The sequence below is a fragment of the Corapipo altera genome, unplaced genomic scaffold (genome assembly GCF_003945725.1).
Source record: "Corapipo altera isolate COAL_440 unplaced genomic scaffold, ASM394572v1 2b, whole genome shotgun sequence".
NCBI classification, from domain to species: Eukaryota; Metazoa; Chordata; class Aves; order Passeriformes; family Pipridae; genus Corapipo; species Corapipo altera.
In genome coordinates this window covers 28,697,155-28,718,528 of record NW_020884874.1, presented here as the reverse complement: position 1 = coordinate 28,718,528, position 21,374 = coordinate 28,697,155, and the positions used below count along the sequence as shown (strand labels likewise).

Sequence of the window (21,374 nt, the reverse complement as noted above, 5' to 3'; positions counted from 1 at the left end):
TTGCAGGAATGCAGAGGTGGCAAGGCTGTGGTTTTAGGTCAGGATGAGTCAGGGATATGAAGAATTGTGCAGCTCTCGTTTTGGTCACGGGAAGGCACCATGCCTCCCTCTGACAGTGAACTTTGATCTTCCAAACATACACTTACAGATCCCAGTTTGAGCAGAGTGGGAAGCTTGGCCATTCCCTCCTCTCTCAGGGTAAGTGAACATTGCAGGGGAATGCGTAAAAACCTAATAACATGCCTCTGTCTGTAACTGGTAAGTGACTTTTGCTTGTTTAAAAGCTGGCCGATCAGGTCAGGGTAAAGTCACAGGAGGGAGAAGCATTAAAAAGACCACCCAGAGAGTGAAACAGGCTTTTTCGTTTTTTCACTGGAGCTGTCAATTCTTTACTTTCTGCAGTAGTTATAGACCACTGGGGAATTAGCTCCTTTAAAATTTCCTGTGATGTGGTAAGGAGATACAGAGATAAAGCACAGACTCTATTTAATCTTACATTTTAATTAGCCCTTATAATTCAGTTCAGTGTATCTTATTTGTTCTAAACTAGAATGAGTTATCACCCAGCATTACTGTGTGAGGAGTCACCCTTTCTGTGCTGTCGGGCTGTCCCTCGTCTTCCTTTCAGCTACAGTTTAATATCCATGGTGTTTATTTTGCATACATGTGCATGTGCTTGAGAGGAGGGGACGGCACTTCACTTTTAGCAAAGCTTTTAAAGTAAGGAGTCAAACAGCAGTTCCAGCTGTTCTGCATGTCTTTCCATCCCCCTCCCCTCCTCAGTTTCTAAATAATTTCTGAACCTGTTGGCCAGTTTCAAACCAAATTGAGAAGGCCAGTAGAAGACTCTGAGACAACCACACTGCTGTAGGTTTACCTGCTGAAGGGAAAGCCATGCAAGACACAGCTGCTGGACCTTCAGCTGAGCCACAGCCAGCAGTCACCTCCCTCTGCCCTTCTTGGATGACAGCCCCAGCTCTTCTGTGTCCTTTTTGCTCAGTGTGAGAGGTGGAGGGGGACAACTTTTGGGAAGGAGGGAAAGATCTACTGGGTCCTTTGCTTGGGAAGGGACTTGCCTTTAGTCCCTGGAATCAACGTAAGAAATATTACCAGTTTTCTGTTCTTCATTAGCAGAGTTAATGTCTAAAGTTCTTGTTTTTCTTGAAAAAGCTTTTTTTGGTAGTCTGTATCAGCATTGCTGATTAATTTTTTTATTACTTTTTTACACAGACACAATGGCCAACACTAACGAATAAAAATGAATAAATTGAGCTGCTGTAGCAGCAAACAGTGTCACATGCAGCAGTGCTGGTCAGTTTGGCCATTTCCCTTCAACTCTGACCTGAATTCTGACTTAAAGGTAGCAATAAATCACATGCTATATGAAGGCATGGATGGACAAAGACAAATTCAGTCTGGATAAGCCCAAAACTAAACTTAGTTTCTGGATGTTGTTGGGGTTTTTTTGTTAGTCATTGGTTCTGTGTTTTTTTCGATGTGGAAGCAGCTCTAAAAATTTTATTTTAACACAGCACTTTGACATTACAGCATTCCTTGTTCTTGTAAAATGTGTCCATAGCTAACAAACAAAAAGGAGGTAAATCGATGAATTAACTTTGTCATGTGAATAAGCTGCAAGTTTGAAAGCCCAAGCACACTCCGTGCTGGCAGCATGCTGTTTGGAAGCCTTGCACGTGAGCTCATTAATTGTTTTTAAGGCTTGGATGATATATTTGCGGGTTTTTTGGTTTTTTTTTTTTGCAAATAAGTATCTTGTTTTGCCATGACTTAACCTATGTACATGTCTTTGGTCCACTGATTTGGAAATATAAATTCTTTTCTTTTTATAGACTGACTAGAGGTCAGTAAAACCCGAGTGATTCTGTGATGGTGTTTTCATTGTCTTAAGAAAATGTCATGGAATATTTGTCAGAACACTCAGATTTTTTAATAACTTGAGGGTTTTTGTTTCTTCCTTTCTCTGGAACAAGTAATCCCACACAGCGTGTATATGTTTACAGAACATGCCTATTGTGTTTGTTAACCATGCTCCACTAGCATTTGCAAATAGTGTGTTGGGCAAATGCATGGAGCTGACATAACAAGATGCTAAATGTCCATGACTCTTTGAATGCTAACTCAGGTATAAAGAGCTGTGGTTCAGTCAGCTCCATTACTGATTCTATACAGCTCAGCTGTGAGAGGGATTGGGCCCTTTGAGTGCCTCCTTGAATCAACATCTTAAAACAATGATTGCAGCCTAAGATTATCTACTGAAGTAGTTTCATGATGTGGTTTTGGTCTCCTTTAAAAAAAAGTCCCATACATACACAGGGAAATGTCATTAAAAACATGGTTAACAAAAAAAAGTTTTTACCCTCTGGGTAAGCTCTTAATAGTAGGCAAAAGTCACCTAAACTTATGTGCATGGCCTTAACACTGTGTCTTTATGTGTGTTCATTATAATCTATACTTTTTGCTAACACTTCATGAAACACTTTCTACCATCATGTGAGGTCTACCTTGTAAAGTACACATTTAATGAATGGCCACATGGTGCTGTAATCCCTCCTACATCTTTTTTTTACTTTTTTATACTACATTTTTTTAATGATGTGAGTGTGTAATGATGCTTTTCAACTGTGACTTAATGGAAGGCTAAGCACAAATCTAATATGCAGTTTGACCTTTGTATGGTCTAAGCAGGTTTTTGGGGGGGGGGTATTTTTTTAAAAAGCATTGCTTTATGGTTAGTTTTTCCACAGATTTTAAGATTATTTGATTTAAAATTTGTTTCCCTAGATTTCCTGTGTTCTTTGCATAATGGACTTTTTATCTTTCATTCAGCTGGTAATATGATATTCTCAGAATGGAGGTGATTGCTTGAAATGTAGTTACTGAAGGTGGGATCAGGCATAACACCTCAATTATTTTTTTTTTTTACTGTTGTTTGGCTTCCATGCTCATGTTCACACTGTAGATTACCAGTCTGGGAGTAACTTAATTTAAGAAAGTAATTTAAGAAGTAATAATGATTACTCCAGAGGGGTACAAAAGAGAATAAAGCAAATGATCAGAGATACAAAAAATTTACCTAAAAGGGCAGGAAAAGAAAAACAAATAGAAAAGACTGGGAAACAGGGGACTGTGATAACACTTCTGACTTTTTATTAAAGAGGTTCTGCAGAGATAAAGGGTTCTTCATCAGAAACAGTAACAAAACGGTGTCTTGAATTGTATCACAGAGTTCTAGATCAGACATTAGGAAGAGGTTTGAACAACTAGGACAGCAAAGCAACAGAATAGATTGTACTTGAGGATTTCACAGCTGCTAGTGGCAATTACATAGCTTTAGGCAAAAAGATGAACTGTGACAGTCCCAAGTCAGTTTGAGTCTTTGTTATCCTTGTGTAATGTATGATACAGACTCATTAGGTTTGAACCTAAAACATTCATCTTTCAGATAGAAAATATGTCTTGATTAAAAATCACCAGTAATGGAGAATCTGCTGCTCTTGGTAAATTCTTCCAATACTGAATTTTTCTATTGGATTGCAAATTGTGAATTATTCTTCCTCTTAATTTTTCTGAGAAGTCCAATTGACTCCTTTTCCTTGAATCTCAGAGTACATTTCTCCACTATATAAAGACTCAGCAAACTTTTCCCATGTAAGCTTTCATGTGTAATTTCTTACACATTGTCGTGCAGTCAAGTCTCAGCCTTCTCTATATTTTTTCCTTCTAATTCTTTTTTTTTTTCATCATTTTGTATTGAACTTCGTTAACGCTTTGCTGAAAATGGACTCTGTGCATGGTCACATCAGTGCTGTGCCAGGTCTTTGCTCCTTTCTGCTCCTGCTTCTCAGAGAAAGGGAAACTAGGATTATTCTGGGCCTGTAAGGTCTCACACAATGCTGATAATGTGTAAAAGCAAGCATGTCCTTGCCAGAACTGCTCCTTCCCTGTGAGTATCCTCTGCTTCTGGTTCTATATGCCTTGGGTTTCATTTGCCCATTTTCATTACAGTGCAAAATGTTTGCTTATGTCTTTCTGGCCTGTGGCTCAAGTGGCTCTTTACCAGTAAATCACTCCCTTCTTTATTCTCTCATTTTGCAGCTTTGTTTTCTGAAAATAGTACCTGTTTGCACTTATCTTCTGAATCACAGATTATCAAGTTAAACTGTGTAGATTCAAAGCCTCAAACATGATGATATCCACAGCTCCCTCTTTGATGGTGATTATGTAGGATTTCACATCTGGAACAGGGCAGCCATGTTTTAAGTTTCAATTACATTTATTTTTTTGTTCTGTAGATTGTATACACTATATATATACTGCCAAGGAATTTATTTTTTATTATACCAAATGTATTTCAGTTTCTATATGGACATTCCTAACATTATGCAGAGTTACTCTCTGCAACAGCCATTTCCACAGGACAGCTGGAATCACCCATAATTTTCTTGATAAGTGTATTCATACAAGAAGCTGAATATGCAGTGCTGAATGCATTGCAACATCTTTTGCATAATAACCTTCCTAAGAAGTCGAGACCCAGGATTTCATGTGAGCTTAACTATCTCAGCCAAATCTGTGGTCTCATCCAATTTTGAAGATGTATCTTTTCTACACATCACATCTGTTGGTTTAATACTTTCCAAAGAGCCATATCAGCTGTTCTACTATTTGTGGAAAATTTATTGTAATACTTTGTAATTAGCTTTTCTATTACTCTATATAATGTGCATCATTTACATCTCTGAATTATATTGAAATATTAATCAGAGGTTCAGAGAGATCCTGAGCCAAACCTTTGAACAAAGTCTTAAATAGAGGGTGTCTGGAATCAGGTAATTTTAATTAATGCAGAGTTTAGCTGCTGTTAGTGTTTTCTGTCTTACTTGTTTCCAGTTGTAGTTTTGCATTACATAGATGAAAACATAGTTAGTATTTCCTTTACTTCATTTGGGGTTACTATACAGACCCAGGCACGATTTGTATCCATGTTAATGCTATTCATTGTGAATTCATATATTAAACTACTTTGATATCCTCAGGAGAATGAAAAACATGGGGGAAAAAAACCGCTCATTGTTTAGCAAGCATGAATGACTGACAGAAATACAGCCTAAAATATTCTGGGAGATTTACAGGATAGTGAAATACAGAAATACAAGTGTTTATAGTGTTATCTTTTAGCCATTTGCTGGTCTGCAACAACTTACTAAACAATTCCCAGAGGACTCAGTTGTGATTTTACAATGACATGACCCAGATACATCACTTCAGAAGCTGAAATTTCTACTGTTGAAATCACAGCTCCAGAAAGGGTAATTAATGAGGAGTGGTGCCAATGTGCATTATTTTACTGTTAACCTTGAACCACTGGGCACCTTGTATCCCCGCACACATGTCCCATTGAAGGCCAGGCCAGCCAAAGATGCAGTTTTGAAATGAAGATATTTATCTCATAGAATCATAGATTTGTTAAGGTTGGAAAAGACCTCTAAGATCATCAAGTTCAACTGTTAACCTAGACTGCCAAGTCCACCACTAAACCATGTCCCTGAGTGCTGCATCCACAAGTTTTTTCAACACTTCCAGGGAAGCTGATTACATCACTTCTCTGTATTGTTTGTTTTGTGTCTAAGATAAACCAGAGAGCAGTAATAAAAAAGGAAACTGGCATAAATTTTAGTTCAGCTTGTTGGGGAGAGGCAGCTTAGTTAGTAGTCTGTGAGAAAGGGAAAAGGCTTCGTGAAGCCAAAGTTTCTAACTGAAGTCTGCTCTACCTTGTACCAGTTCAGCTATGGCAGCACTATTATGACTGAAATAACTGTCTGGGTGACATAGGTGCATCAGTATAGAAATGCTCTATATCAACTCACTTTCCTTTTTTCTCTCCTAATTCTAAAGAAAAGGTTGAAAACGTGACCAAAACATAGGGTGAAGGCTAGGAGAGAGGCACTACAGACAAAAGCAGGAAGATTAACTCCTTGATTATGGAGGCTGGCAATACCATGTAGCCCCAGTCAGGCAGTACCTCAGCTCACTCCTCTTTGCAGCCCATCCTTGAGGAAGGTAATTGGACCATCCCAGAGGTACCTGGTGCCTTGTGTGCAGAGAAGGATTGCTTTGACACAAGTTCATGCTAGTGCAAGACATTATGGAAACTATTCATTTCAAGATACCTTTTCCAGAAGATAAACTTTGAAGTAACTGCATCTTATTTAAGCCCTAAAAAGGTGAAAGTTGTATGTTGGTGTTTTTACATGACTTCTCCATGAAGCTGTGCTGCAGAGCAGGTAATTGAGCTGTAACATAATTGATGAGTAAATTGGTGGGCAATTGTGCTCTTGGCATGTGATTCTCAGTTGTACAACACTAAAAGGAAATTGTGCTTCCTTTATAAGAAGGACACAATATACATGTCCCTATTAATATTAGGTAGCTGTCAGTTCTGGTTTGCTTCCATTGTATTGAATTTCTAGCAACCAATCTGTTTGTTTAAGGGGAGACATACATTAAGAGAGTAAGAGGAAGACAATGTTTTTATAGAGAATAGATTAAGAGTCATCTTTTCCTTGAGGAGTTGTACTTTGTCTGCAGGGATGAAGAAACCTGCTTCTGCTTGTGCATAGAGTTTTGTGCTAAATGGAAGGGCAGCAGCCTGCTGAAGTGAAATGAAAAATAATAGAAGCTAAGAAATCCTCCATTTTAAAGCCAAGCAAATCACTTTGGTTGATTTTTTTTTTCCTAACTCATAAGAGGTTTGTGAATGGTTTTGACATGTAATAAAATTGGAATTTATCTGAGATGTTTTTCTAAGAGGCAAGCTTGCAACATCTGGCATACTTCTTAAGCTTTTTTTTTTTTAATTTGCTTTTATTAAAAAAGACATAGGGGAATGTATTATTAATGAACCTAACCATCATTGATTGAAGCCTGAAAATATTCTAGGTTAGTTGATGAGGACTCCAAAAATATACCTTTCACAACAGAGCAGTTAAAACTAATGGAATTTAATAGTATTTATTAAATAAATCAGGAGAAGTTAAATACAGGAAGAGCACTGCAGAGGATTTGGTGTGTACATTTGCAGTGCTCTGCTGGAGTGGGGCTGTCTTGGCCCACTCTCCCAGTTGCAGCAGTGTGCTGCTGGACTTGAGAAGGATCGGGTAACTTCATCATGCAGGATCCCATCATGATCCCACTCAGATAAGGTAAGTCTTCTGCTCAAGCCTAGAAAATATGATTCTGCCTCATTTTAAATCATTCACAATAGGTGTTTGAGTATAAATAAGGTGACATGATGTATAATTAGAGCTCAAATGTATTTTTTTGTAAGAACACTTTCAGGTGGGTGTTGTTAATTTCATCATAGTATCATAGTATCATAGTATAGATTGGGTTGGAAAAGACCTCCAAGATCATCAAGTCCAACCCCTGATCCAACTCCAATTACTATATCATGGCACTAAGGGCCACGTCCAATCTCTTTTTAAAAACCTCCAGGGATGGTGAATCCACCACCTCTCTGGGTAGGCCGTTCCAATGCCTGATAAATTTGAAATTTGAAAAGTTTCACTCTGGAGAGCTAAGTAATGTTTAATATGTTGTGATTGATAAGTATCTAAAAATATGCCAAACATACTTGAACAAATGGAGCATTGATTTGCCCTTCTCTCTAAATAGCTTAAGGTAATTGATTTTTTTAATGGATAGGATTTTTTATGCTATGTGACTGCTGTTTAGCTTTCCTAAAAGACTCTCAGTACACTCCATAGAAACAAATGGTTGGAATCTGAAGTTTTATAAACTATGTTTTAAAAAAATGCACATTTGAATAAGAGCCAGAACAGACTTAATTTTCCTAAAAATTCCTTGCTTGTTGCCTGGTGGAGCAACTGCAGCTGGGTGTATACCAGGCTGGTTACATTGTGCAGAAAATCAGAAATTCAAGCTGTCTCATGTTTGGGGGGTGGGAGACATGCACAGTCTCCATCTCAGAAATGGAAGTTCCTTTGTAGCATTTGTGAAAGGGTGACTTCCCATCTCAGCTGTCTTCTTGGAACAGATGAGTTTGTATGAGCCTTTTTTCTCAGAGCTATTGGTACTGAATTTACAGTCCTTGTCTTCAGAGACATGACCTTACCAGCAAAAGGATGGGCTCTGGGACTTTGGTGGATTGGTTATGCAACCTCACCCCTCCTTTTACTTCAGAAAAGACAATATGTGTTGAAAATTTCTATCTGGACAACTAATAGCTGTCTGGTTTTGATTTTTCACTCTTCTCATGAACACTTAGGCTTAACATCCTCCACAAAACCCAGAGTAGGACATCTCTACTCTCTTGCTTCTCTGAATCTTGTAATCTTTTTGTCTCTGTCTTTAGACAACTTGCTGCTGTCCTCCCTTCTTACTGTCTCCATTGCTTCCCCTTTTCTTTGCTCTTCTCCACTCCCTTCTGTCTTTAGATTATTGCTGATCTGCATCAAGCAGCACGAAGATAATGTGTTCAGTAATTTAGATGCAATCTATTCTTGCCAGAAATTTCACTTGAAAAGTTTAGTTTTCAAAGCTACCAATCATGACATTCACCAAAAACTTTCTATTTGAATAAATTTTGTCAAAGCTTTATGCCCTCATTGTCCTGTGGTAATTGCAGGAATGCCTTTTTTTTAATGTAGGTTTTATTTCTGTATAAAAACAAAAAGCAGTAAAGATAAACTTAGAGAAGAATTCAGTTGCACACCCGTGTCCAAACTGGGCTATGCACTAATTAGGAAGCAAGGAGCATCTGCGTTTTTAATTGGATTGTTTCAAAGTTTTGTGCTGTCTGTGCAATTTCAAATTATGGCAGTGATCCTGCAACATTGAGGTCAATGAAATACTGATACACATAGTTATTCATGAGACAAGCCTTTGCAGACTGTATTTAGAGGCCTGGGGAATCATGCAGATTCAAAATCAAGTTGAAATTCTGTGAGATTTTTCTATTGTCTTTTACTAGAATTTTTAATTTTAAACAATTTTGCTTCCTCTTTAATATTTATGAGAAGCCCTGATCTTTTATTATATTTTTTTATTCAAAAAATGAGGAGAGGCTGAGAGGTTTTTTTAATCTAAAGAGTGTCTCCAGTTTTCTCTCTTCTAATCTAATATTTTACATTTTAGAAGAAAATATTTAAATTGTGAGTCCGAAAATCATCAGAATAGCATTTAAATACTTTAGTGTGGCTATGTCCTCTAGCTCCCAAAAATAAAGCATATGCTAGTGCTTCAGTGAGAATTGTTCACTTAACTGGGAAATCAGGAGGGAGAATCATAGTCCATGTTGTTAGATCAGGCAAATTCCAAGTTGAATTTATCATATGAACTTCTCAATTCAGGAAGGTTTTGTTTTATTTTATTCTTTAACTCACAGTGTTTGTAGTCCATGAGTCTTTTCCATGAATGTCCATTTTTCAATTTTGATCACAGAACAGTTCATGAAGTGCAGTACAGGGATAAGGTTTTGTGTAACCATGAAATAACCTCAAATACAGCTAGTGGTGCAGGCTGGGGGTGAAGGGATGAAGGTCTGCACAAGTTCCAGCAATATAAAGGTGGAAATACCATGCATATCTGTCAGTTCATCCAGAGGAAGCCTTTGGAATAAAGCTTGCGTGTTGCAAAATCCTTTGCACGTTACGGTACTTACTGTACAGGTGAAGGTGATCCAAGTCTGCCTTATGGCAGTTAGGGTTTGGTGGTGCCTGCTCTGACATGACTTCCCAGATGGCAAATGTGCTGAGATGAAGAAACGCTCGTTCTCTGATTCATCTGCAGAATGTTTTCTTCATCTGAAAACAACAAGGAGAGAACTCAAGAAGCAAAACTGTTGATACGGTAGAAAAAATGGTCTTAAACCAAAAAGTCTGTAGTACACATATAGCTTAATGTGATATCATATTTACTGTTTGTCCTAAAGAGATCTTACGTGCATTTACAAAGTTTTGATAACTAGTTGTAAGAGTCTCAGTTTCACTCCTAACCTTGTAAAATCTCTCAATTTCTGTAGGAAATAATTTGAAAGGATTCAGGTGAGATATAATAGATACGTGCCTGTGGGGAACCTTCTGATGAGATTCACCCATTTTTCTTCTCACCAGGTTTGGAGGAGACCAGCCGGTGTACATCAATATTATTAGAGATCCTGTCAATCGATTCCTATCCAATTATTTTTTTCGACGATTCGGAGACTGGAGAGGAGAACAGAATCACATGATCCGTACCCCCAGCATGAGGCAGGAGGAAAGATATCTGGTATGTTTAAATAAAAGGCTTCAATTACCAATTTCCCTGCATCATTATATGATGCTGATGTTCAAACTGGATGCTTGAAAAGTGGGAAACTGAGGCATCTTCTGTCTTCCATTTTTTCCTCTGTCTTTGTCTTGCCTGGTCCTTAGTTTGCTCAGCTTTACTGTGGAGAGTGTTGCTGATGAATTGTTTGATATTGTTTGAATCTTGTATAAGCTGACAGCAAGTCCCAGATTGCCACTGTTGAATTACAGTCCTTTCACAGAGTTGGATTTGCAGTGTACCGTAATATAATAATTCTGCCTATATTTGTCACTGAGAATATTCAGATAGACTTTTAGGTGGAAACTATGTCTATAAGTGTGCAGCCTCAGAGGAAAATTGTGAAACAGAGCAATTCAGTGCGCCCAAGCCTCTAACGTTCTTGCTGCTAAATTATTTGTACTATTCTTTATACTAGGGCTCTAATCCCAGTTCTTGGTTTGGTTTTGTTGCCTTTTTTTTTATTAAGGTGATGGCAATAATGCCAGATAAGGTATTTATAATAAGTTTTGATTTTTTGCAACTGCTGAATTGTCGTAACACCTGTCAGCCTTTGTTGTAGAGCAGTTATTGAACACCATGGCAGTAGGTGTTCAATTAATGCTCAATAAGAAACACGAGGGCAAGGGGGATGGTTGGTTTGTTTGATATTGATCTCTTTGCATGCACACAGATACCTCCCTAAAAAGGCAAAATGGTGGAATTAGTTCTTACTCTCTCTATAATGGAGATCTAGTTAGGTTGGACTCAGCCTTCAGCCACACTTGAACCTGCAGCGGGTTCAGTAACACAGTGGTGACAGGACAGCTTGATGGTCTGCTGTGAGATGTTGCAGGCCAGACGTAACATCAAAACAAGAGAGGTCTGCAGCTTTTGGAGAACAAAGAGAGGATGTTTTGATGATGTTTTGGAGGGGCAGTAGAGTACAATATACGTGGACGAGCCATAGAGAACAAAGCTCTGAAGTTACCACACAACATGTTTCAATCCTAGCTGAGGTCAGATGGATCCAAGGAGGGCTGAGTTTTTTTCTGTGTTATGGGGCTGTGTTGATTTTATTTTTTACTTTATTACTGTTGTCTGCTGTTGTAGACAAACTTATAAATTATGAATAATTGAAGGGGGAGGTATCAGTGTAACTGTGCATAGCCTTAAATTTAATGACATCTGCTATACGTTAATCATTTCAGTAATGTTGAAAAGGGTTTCTCATTTGCTATGTGCCTAGAGATCCCAAAGAGGTCCCTGTGTCAACTGAGCAGGTCTGGACCTCCTGGTGTGCAGAGCTGGAAATCTTTGCATGCTGTGTGTGCTTGGACTTCTCCTTCCTCACCTGTGAATGGGACAACGAGGTTACAGAAATTAGTGTGGGATGGGTTTTATAGTATAACATTTACCTTTTTAGCACTGACATATTTTCTCTTTTGAAAATGTTAAAAGGGAGTGGTACAGTCTGTACTTAACTCTGAGTGCCTTTATTTCTCATTTGAAGTGCAGTGATTGGCACCTCTTATGACTGACTCTTTAAAAGTTGGTGTTAATTCAATACTACCTGTGCAGTTTAAGATGTGATATGTACAGCTAGTGAAATTTTGCTTCAAGCAGAACTGAAATGAATAGATATAGTTCCTGTTTGTTGTTTTAAAAGCTAATAAAAATCACCTTGCATTTTCATTTGCATTGGTATGTTCTTTAAGAAATAAATTATCTATATACACATGCACATATGTATGCACATACAGATCAGTATAAAAACTATAATGAAAAAGAAATAAAAAGTGACTGTCTGAGGTCAGTAGTCAATTTGTTCAAAAGACAGTTTGTTGGTCTGAGGCACCATCAGCATCCTTAATAAAACCTATTTTTGCATTTTCTTTTTGATCTTCTCTGTTGGTAATTCAGTGTTAGAATCCTGGAAAGGTTTTTGGAATCTGTCCTCCATCCCCTTCTTGGCAGACTTTGGCAGTCACTTGCACTGCTCAAAGAGAGCAGTTGCTCCTGTCACAGTAACATATAGTGCACTTGCCAGTGAAATTCATTTTAAGGGAAGCCACTCATTCTGAATGTTCAGCATTTTTAAGACTTGCACTATCCAACCACATCATATATTGCATGACTGCATTTTAATCTTTTCCTCAGTGGTGTGAGGAAATCTATTGGAATATGTTTTAAAATTCAGGTATTGGATTTTTTGGAATCATAGCTTCAGAAATCTGCAAAATCAATTGCCTGATCTTGCTGTGAAGAAAGTAAGCAGCTGATTTTACCTCTGAGCATGAGCCCATAGAACACTTTAGCACAGGACTGGTCTAATCACAATTCTTCCCTAATATTTTTTTGAATTCAAAACTCACCAAAAAACATTACTTTCTTACAGGGGACTATTTGAAGGATAAGCTTAGATTTAGCATAGTAAGTAGTTTCAGCATTGATCACAACATTAAACCCAAGTTTTTGGGGATGAGGTGTGCCTGACCATAAGCAGATACGTGAAAGCAGGGGGAGGATACAAGCTTTTTACTTTTCTTCTTTCCTCATGCCTCAGATCAGCAGCTAGAAAAGTACAAAACTACTGATTACTCCACAACATTGAGTTCATTGCTGGAGAACCCGAGAAGCTGTATGTTGACAGTAGTTATATACTTACAAAATGGATTGAAGAAGCTGTAAATTTAACTTTTCTGTTTTACCAGGAGAGACAGGTTTGCCTGCAAAAGGTATACATCTTTTGAAAACAGGCTAGTTGTGCTTTTATCGACCACGATGTTCTTGGCTTCCTGGCTCTTAGAAGGTGGTGTGGGCGTCTGGAAACCTTTCCAAGCCATCCTGGTGTCTTCATCAGTAGCTGCCAACACTGGCCTTCTCCCATGAAAAGCTGAAAGCAGCATGCATGTTCTCTCAGAAACTGCAGTGTGAAGTTGTGGGAGCTCAGCACGTCTATAAAACAGGCTCTTAAGGGAGGAAAAGCATTTTAAGGTCAGGTTTTATGTCTGAACTCCCGCTTGGCCTCTAAGTTGTGATATCCCTAATGGAAGTATTCCCTCCCCTCGATTCTGATCCTTAAGACAAAAAAAAAGGGAATTGAAAAAAAAAAACCACCTTGAAGTCTTGTAGTACCTTGCATTCTGTTTTTTTAACATTGAAAATCTGAACTGCCAACATTGCAAAGATCAGAGACAGAAATTTCCACCGTTCACTGATCATTTGAAATTTTCTCTGAATAGGGCTTCAGGCTTTGACTCTGGTCCAGGGAAAACAACCATTCATTCAGGAGTCAGATAAATTGTTTTAAGTGTTTTGGTAAATGTCTGTGTTTACCAAAATTTAATTGAAAGTCGGGATAGAAAACAAGCCCTTTATTCATGAGTCAGATATGGCAGAGGCAGCTGCTGCAATGTGAGACTCTCTACCCAGATCAGCCAGCCGCTTGTCCTGACCCAGCACTTTCTCTGCTGGAGTGAGTTGCTGTCAGTCACCTGAAGAGATCACTTCCAATCCTCCCCAAAATAAATAGTGGCAGCGCGTTAGTGTGGAGTATGGCAGAGAGGTAATTACTGGTCTGAAATGGTGGTGAGCACCTCAGGTCAAGTCTCAAGCACACTCAGGAGAGATTCATCCTACATTATGGTCCTGTAAGATGAAATAAATTCATGAAAGTTAATTTAAATCCATTGTAATGAATGTGTTACAGGTTGAACTAGAGTTCTTATAGTAAATATGCTTCAATAAAGCAAGTAAGCCCTTATCAGCACAGCTGTGACTGCTGCTGGTACCAAGCAAAAGAAAAATATGCACCAGATGATTTAGTTTAAGGCTTGGAAGTGCAGAAGGTCGGAAGCACCCCTGATGAAGAGAGGGACTACTATAAATATTTGAAAGCTTTGTATTAAAATTGTCCTTTCCAGAATGGTTGTTAGTAAATATGAAGTATTTATTACAACTTCAGTGTGAGACATCAAATATGAAAGGTTTTCATCTTTCCTTAACATTTGATGAAACTTTGATCTAAGATAGCTGAGACTGAATGAGTGTGTGAAGCACCATGGTCTGTGCATTGTTGCCTGAATTGCAGGAAATCTGGTTACATGGGATTCTGATCTTTGTTAGGTTCTGAATAGCATGGCTCCTAACTGACTCAAGTAAAAGGTCTCTGAGTAATTTGTAAGAAGTGAGGAAGTTTGTATTTAAAAAATCATTCAGTAAAATAAGAACTTGTCACCTTCCTATGGGATCTTTCAGCTTTTCATTATATATAATTACGAGTTCAGTTTACACCACATCTCTATGTGGCTCAGCATAGTCTTTCAACTTCATCTCTGAAAATAAATTTGCTTTTCTCAGCTAAAAATAAAAATATTCTAACAATATTCAGCCTTAGTTATGTTAAAGATTACTCATGCAAGTGATCCTATAAAGGAGCATCTGTCTTTTTGTCTTCTAAATGAAATGTTAAAACATTTGTTTAAAGTGTGTTAGGATTACTGCAAAGAAGGGAAGTAAAATTCAGAGTATGTCAGAGAACTTTCAAGTCAAGCTTCTTCCTAATGAAACTCTCCTGTGACAAACATTGGCTTTTCTGGCTAAATATTTAATCCAATGATGTTTAGGTTCTTTCATAAATTTCTAGCAAAGTTATAGAAAAGGCTGAATGGTTAAACTCCATAGAACAATTTTTTGTGTTCCTGATTCTTGAGAATATCCTTTTATGACTACAATGGTTTTCATTAGTAGAAGAATATTCACAAAATAAAATAAACCAAATTTATTTATATCCTCAAATTTCTATCTACAATGAAAACTACTCTCCTACCAATTTGTTTTCTGACAGCAGCTGTCTTCTTTCTTGTGTTTATCTGCATAATAGAAATATTTAACCATGGGTAATTGTATTGTGAATTGTCAAAATACTGGTTGCCATCAATGGTCATCACTGAACTTTTTCCTTCTTGACTTTAGATAAGTTTCTTGAAGCTTTTCAGTTGCCAGAGACATGGCCTTCAGGAGCAACCATGGTATGGAGCCCATACCTTCGTCTTCTAAATGTCAGTCTCATGAATGTTTTTGTATTAAAAAAAAAAAAAAAAAAAAGGCAGTGAGAGAGTTGTCTGCTTACAGATTTGATGGAGTGGGGGAATAGAGGGTTCATGACTCTATGTGATTTTTCTTCTGAGGACCTCACAAGTGTCCACTGATTGAACCTGGGAACTTTTGGAGAGGATCTTATGAACCTGGTTGACATAATTTAGATTGGAAATCTGAGGCATGCAGGGGTTAAAATGATTTACCTATATCTGTGCAGTGCATACGAGATATTAGGGAGTTAAATATATACATTAAAAAGTATATTTTTCAGTTACTGGGTTCTGAGCGATAGCTAAACATTTTATGCCCTCTCCGTGTTTTCCCTACATACCCATGTACACACAGTAGTCATTTTACTCCCTGTGTTATATATTGGTGCTGAACTGGTTTGAATTGGTCACTGGATATGCTGCAGTGAGTCCTGAGCTGCAGCGTAGCTTTGCAGCTGTAGATCTGGTTTGAGAATCACACAGTAGCATCAATCTCTGTGGCTGGGAATAGGCTGCCGGGAGGGCACTGCTGAAGCGCAGCCACCTGTCAGCTGACCCAATTAGAACAGTTTGCTGCTTCTTCCCTCTAATGAGTGCTTTTAATAGTCTCCAGCTGTTTCCTTTTACTGCATTACCTCTTCACAGCAAAATTTCTGGCCCATTTTTGTAGCTTTTCATCTGTTGTGTGTGCTTTAAAGCACCATTTTTTTCCCTTAGATTCTCCCATTTTGTATTAATCAATTATTGAACCACAAAGTTAATGATAATTCAGACCTCAGCTGGAGGAGGAACTGATTAAACAACTTATAAAATGTAATATTGAAGGAAATGTTTTCATGGCTGACATTTACTTTTCAGTTACTTTAATTTACAAACCAGTATTTTTTTAATGTTCCCCTGTGGAGTTTGCATTCCAAATATTGCAGCATTATGCAGTTATACAAGAGCAAGAAAGTGTGCCTTCCTAATCTGCTTTCATTCACTAGTCTGAGTTGGTAGCACATAGTAAGTAAGCAATATAGCATTGGTTAAGATAACAACACTAAAATCTTTCATGTAATTCAAATACATGCTTATATTAATAGCAGATATAAGATTAATACCATACTTTTACTTTAGTGATAATATTCTGTGTTGCATTCCTTTTTGTGGAGACAGGGTACATGATAACAACAAAACATAAAAAAGGTGAGGTACTTTTTTCTTGCAGCGTTATACTAGTCTGAAAATTTCTGGCTGTTGCAAATGTTAAGAAACTACACAAGAAACCAGAAACCAAGTAGCAGTAGAGGTCCAAGCACTAAGTACCTACACTCTTATTCAAACTTAACCTTATTACCAGGTCTTACAATATACTGTGTATTGGTAGTGCTATTTAAGACATTTCTATATATAGTAATTTAAGTTCTTTTATTAAAGGACTTTGCTGTGTAAAGTTGAGAATGGTGAATCTTCATTTTTATGGTGATTTTGCCGAGTTTGTTATTTGTGCCCTTTCTGAGCATGATGTTCCTCTTGATGTTCTCTCTTGTGTTCTTTTTTGGTGTTTATTTGTTGTGGTAGCCTGTGGAACTAGTTTTCTCCAGCTTCTCTATACAAAGATACTGTTTGTAGAGTGTAAAATCCCATCCACAGAACAAAGAGTCTTATATATGGATGCTGGTTTTCTAAGGCCATGTAAACTGTATTAGGGAAGAGAGTATGTCTGTGTTATATTTTCAGGAGATATATTCTTGGAGATTGAAACAAGAATAGAACAGAAAAGAGCATTCTTTTGTAGCCCAAGGATAAAAGCCAGTCTTGCCTTCAGTGAAGGCGGGAAAGCAGTTTTAGGGGGATAAAGCTTATTTCACATGGAAAACGATGGATTCTCAAAAGCCTGTTGCTGGTTGAGAGTGAAATCTTTTGTGTGTGGTAGATGGTTCTACCCTACATCAGCTTAGTTCTCAGTAGCAGTCAGAAAAGGCAAATCAAAAGCAATAGAGAGCAAAACAGAGGGCTTCATTGTGTATAAATCTCCAGTATGTCTGCACTTGAATTCCTACATTTGTGACCTCCCTTTCCCAAAATGGGTTTGGAAGAATGGGAAAATACTCAGTAATGGGTAGGAGCAATGATGAAAGGCTGAAATTATTACTATATGAGGAGCAGCAAAGATTAGGACTTTCAGATGAGGAGGAAGGAAACAAGGGAAAAGATATGTGAAGACAAATTCTCAGGAGGCATGGAAAAGTGGCATCAAGGACAATTGCTTGTGGGCTGTTTCAGTGCAAGACCTAGAGGATCCCAACTTGAATGGGTAGTTGCCAGGTCCAGGAAAGAACAGAAAGATGGTGATAGTTAGGACAACATGTAGTTAAACTGTGAAGTCCTTGCTCATCATTGTTGTGAATAACAGTTTATATGTATTCAAAAAGGAAACATTTCTTTACAGAGGGAGTGATCAAACACTGGAACAGGCTTCCTAGAGAGATGGTCAATGCCCGAGGCATTTCAACATTTAAGAGCCATTTGGACAACACCTGTAAAAACATGCTTTAACTTTCAGTCAGCCCTGAGTTGGTCAGGCAGTTGGACTAGGTGATCCTTGTAGGCTCCTTCCAGCTGAAATATTCTACTCTACTCTATTTTAAAAAGTCTAACTATGTAGCCTTCAAGAGTTATTAATTACCAGAGCAAGACCTCTTCATTAGAAAATAGCTGATAAATACATATCTGAAGCCTCAGGCTTACCCAGAAAAGGTTCCTGTGTGTATGCTAAATGTTCCTCATATCCCATACCAATTTTCTGAAATTAGTGATTGCTCTGGGTGAGTCAAATCAAACTTTGTAATTACATGCTTGCAAATAAAATCTGCTGCTAGCTGATTTATATAAGATTGTTACAATTATAGACATCTCCAGTTTAATGTGTTGCATCTTGACTTTAAAGTAGTTGAGTGTTCTTGGGTATATGCCATAGTGGATAAGGCTTTGTTGTCTTACAGCTCTGCCGATCAAATGAATTTTTGTAAGATCCAAACTGATGCTGAAGCTACTAGTTGTTAATGCTGTCACAACTATTCTCAAATTTATCTTTAAAAACTAAGATACAAGTGCCTTTAAAGTATAAAATGCTTCCACAGCTTTCATTATGCACTGCTAAAAGTAAAGATACCAAAACAGAAGATGTAAAAATCTTTAAGATAGTGGGTTAAAACATTTTTTTAAGTGCATGCTTTTCAGAAACTAGAAGTCTCTTGGTTTTGATTTACAGTAGTTTCAGAATGGATGACTTTCAGGTGTTTGATAGTAAGTCTCAATTTGAGTATTTGAGTTTTCAGAACTTTGTTAACCTGAAAGCAACAGGAAGACACATCTAAGGAGATAACACTTACATGGTTCTCGGTAGGTGATGACTTTACAATGATAATTAGCTGACAAGTAACTGTTGTACGTGAATGAAAACAAGAGGATTGTGTGTGATAAGAATTCATATCAATTATCTTCGGTGCATGGTCCAACTATGTGCATTATGAAGCTGAAGAGTAGTCTTCAGTAGTCATCAAGTAAAACTAATTATTAATATTTTGTTTGTCCTAAGTTGAAATAGAATGATTTTTAGAACTGGAATGGTTTATCATCCAGAGGAAAAGAATGCCTCCAATTTCCATTTCTGTTAGTATGCATTTTAAAGTTAATATTTTTAAAGTTACAGTTTATACATGGCCTGAATTAGAGAGATGTGGCATTGACCAGCACATAGTCCCTCTAAAAAATATGATGTAATAATATATGTATATGCGTGAGTGTGCACTCAGAACTAGGAGTCAGACTTTTTGAAATGTTTAGCATTATATTCATGTTTAATTAAAACATTTTTTTGAAGACTTGTCTAATGAAATCATGATAGCTGTCCCTAGAAAACCTGACTATAAAACCTAAGTACACACCTTGCTAGGAGTAGACCTGTTTCTTTTTCCATGTGCTCTAACCAGCTTAAATGAAAACTCTTTCATTGAGAGTGTGATGGGGAAGGAAACTGCAGAACCTTTTACTCCTGACAGAGGAAGGGCAGAGAGGGACAGTATAACTGCCAGTAAATTGAATGTGTTCAGGCAGTGGCATGATAATGTAATTTCAGGCAGTCAGATACTTCCCTCTGTAGGTGTCAAAACCTGAAGGAACTGACAATCCATGAAAATAAAACTTAATTTATTAGCCCATTTTATTCCTTGTCTGTCATTTGCCTTCCTCTTTCCATTTTGTGGTTTATACTCAGTTTTCTGGCTGTCCGTGCTGCCAGCAAAGTGAAATAAGCTGAGATCCTGATCTCTAAAACTTATTAGCTAAAGCAAAGCTGAAGCTTTGAGGTGGTGGATGGCAGGGAGAATGCAGGGTGGTGGAATTAGGAAAACTGCCTGCCCGCGGTGCATGGCTGACGTGGTGAGGGATAGCTGTGTTATTATAAAAGCATCCAAGGCTCTCCTGGGGTTTAGGTGTTTGTTGTAAACAAAATATTTTCCTGTTGTGTAATTTTTTGGTGGTAGTGTGGACTCTTCTGTTGACTGCAGAATGAGTGGGTCACACTTCTGAATTCTGTATTTTTAAGACACTGAAGTAGTTTAAGTTGAAACCATATGAAGTGGAGATGCCATTTTGTGGAAAAAAGGGACATCAGTGCCCAGACATACTCAAAACTTAGCTTATCCTAGTTTTTCTGAAGTCTGTAAGGTTCATTGTAAGCTACAGAGTAAAATCCTGTGCCTTGTCCTGGTCCCAGCTCACATGGACCCCAGGGCCTGCTGAAGCACAGGATTACGCGCTCCTTTCAGGTACTGTCTGTCTGTTCTTGCTCTATTTGCTTCAGTATTCTTCTACAATGTAGAGGTGAGCATTTGTGTTTCTACAAAAACAACTAAATGCCATAGGTTTGTGTTGGCAAGTGGATTGGGATGTTCCCTCTGGTTGCTTGGCCCTGCCTGACAAGTGGCTGGTGTGCTTTCCTATAGGACTGCTCTTCAGGTGTCAGATATTCCAGCAATCAGATTTTCCATCTTGGCATAAAAGGTATTGCTGCAGTTGTTTTTGTTTTTCCTTCTGAAAGATTTTTTTTGCAAGAGTGTGAATTGTGTTGTAAGGATCTCAGCATACTAAGAGCTTCAGTTAGATGAACAGTTTCAGTATGGAGGCTCCAGACTCATATTAGGTGTCCTCCCTTCTCATTTTCTTCCTGAAGGGCTATGGAAGGATGAAGGACTTCACACAGTGAGGTGACAGATTGGCTTCTCTGCCAGGCCGATAAGCAATTGCAGTCAAAAGAGCAGTTGGCAGGTTCTGCTGCTTAGTGCAGTGGGAGGACTAATGGCTTCTGTTCCCTGAAACAAGTATGGATTCAAACCATGTGCTCTAAGGCATCTTGGCACCTTAATGAACTGGAAACCCAATAGAAATAACCCCAGTCATCTGAGGGATATTGATGGTCAAAGGAAGTCTTTCAGAAAGCTATGTGCACCCTGATTCCTTCAGCCTTTTTGTGGTGGATTTTACTCAAATTCAAAAGAGAAAATAAAGGCAATTTTTCATAACTTGGTGAGATAATGTTACCAGGAGAAAATATGAGGGAACAACATGTGCTAAACTGCAAAACTGTATTCGTTGTCACTGAGTTGGGGTTCAGGGCATTTGGCCATTGTTTCCTTTTAGTCAGTCAAGTAAGGAAGGATATTGCTGCCAGGAAATAATTTTTAATTGTCTTCCTTGTAATTCCACATTATTTAAAGAAAGAAATGTGAAAAAACCCCGAGAAACAGGCATCAGCTGTTTCAAATGTGCTTTTTTTCCTTTAAGATGGCTATTTGTAGTTGAATTACCTTGTTCAAAAATGCATACATCCCTCACCAATTTGTTGATGTTGTGTGGTCATGAGCTATCATGGGAGTAGTAGGTGCATATCTTGAATGAAAAGGTAATTCC

General features: G+C 37.9%; 1 protein-coding gene across 6 annotated transcripts in view; it reads left to right on the top strand.

The window, feature by feature from the left end:
* UST (uronyl 2-sulfotransferase) overlaps window positions 1–21,374 on the top strand; it is a 224,599-nt gene that overhangs the window by 88,403 nt on the left and 114,822 nt on the right. For all 6 annotated transcript variants that reach the window (XR_003532016.1, XR_003532017.1, XM_027669880.1 and 3 more), the window contains exon 5: window positions 10,155–10,308. Coding sequence is in view for 4 of the 6 variants with exons in the window: in XM_027669880.1 (XP_027525681.1) it covers window positions 10,155–10,308 (154 nt within the window). In the remaining 2 variants the exon portion in view is untranslated. The remainder of the gene's footprint in view (window positions 1–10,154; window positions 10,309–21,374) is intronic.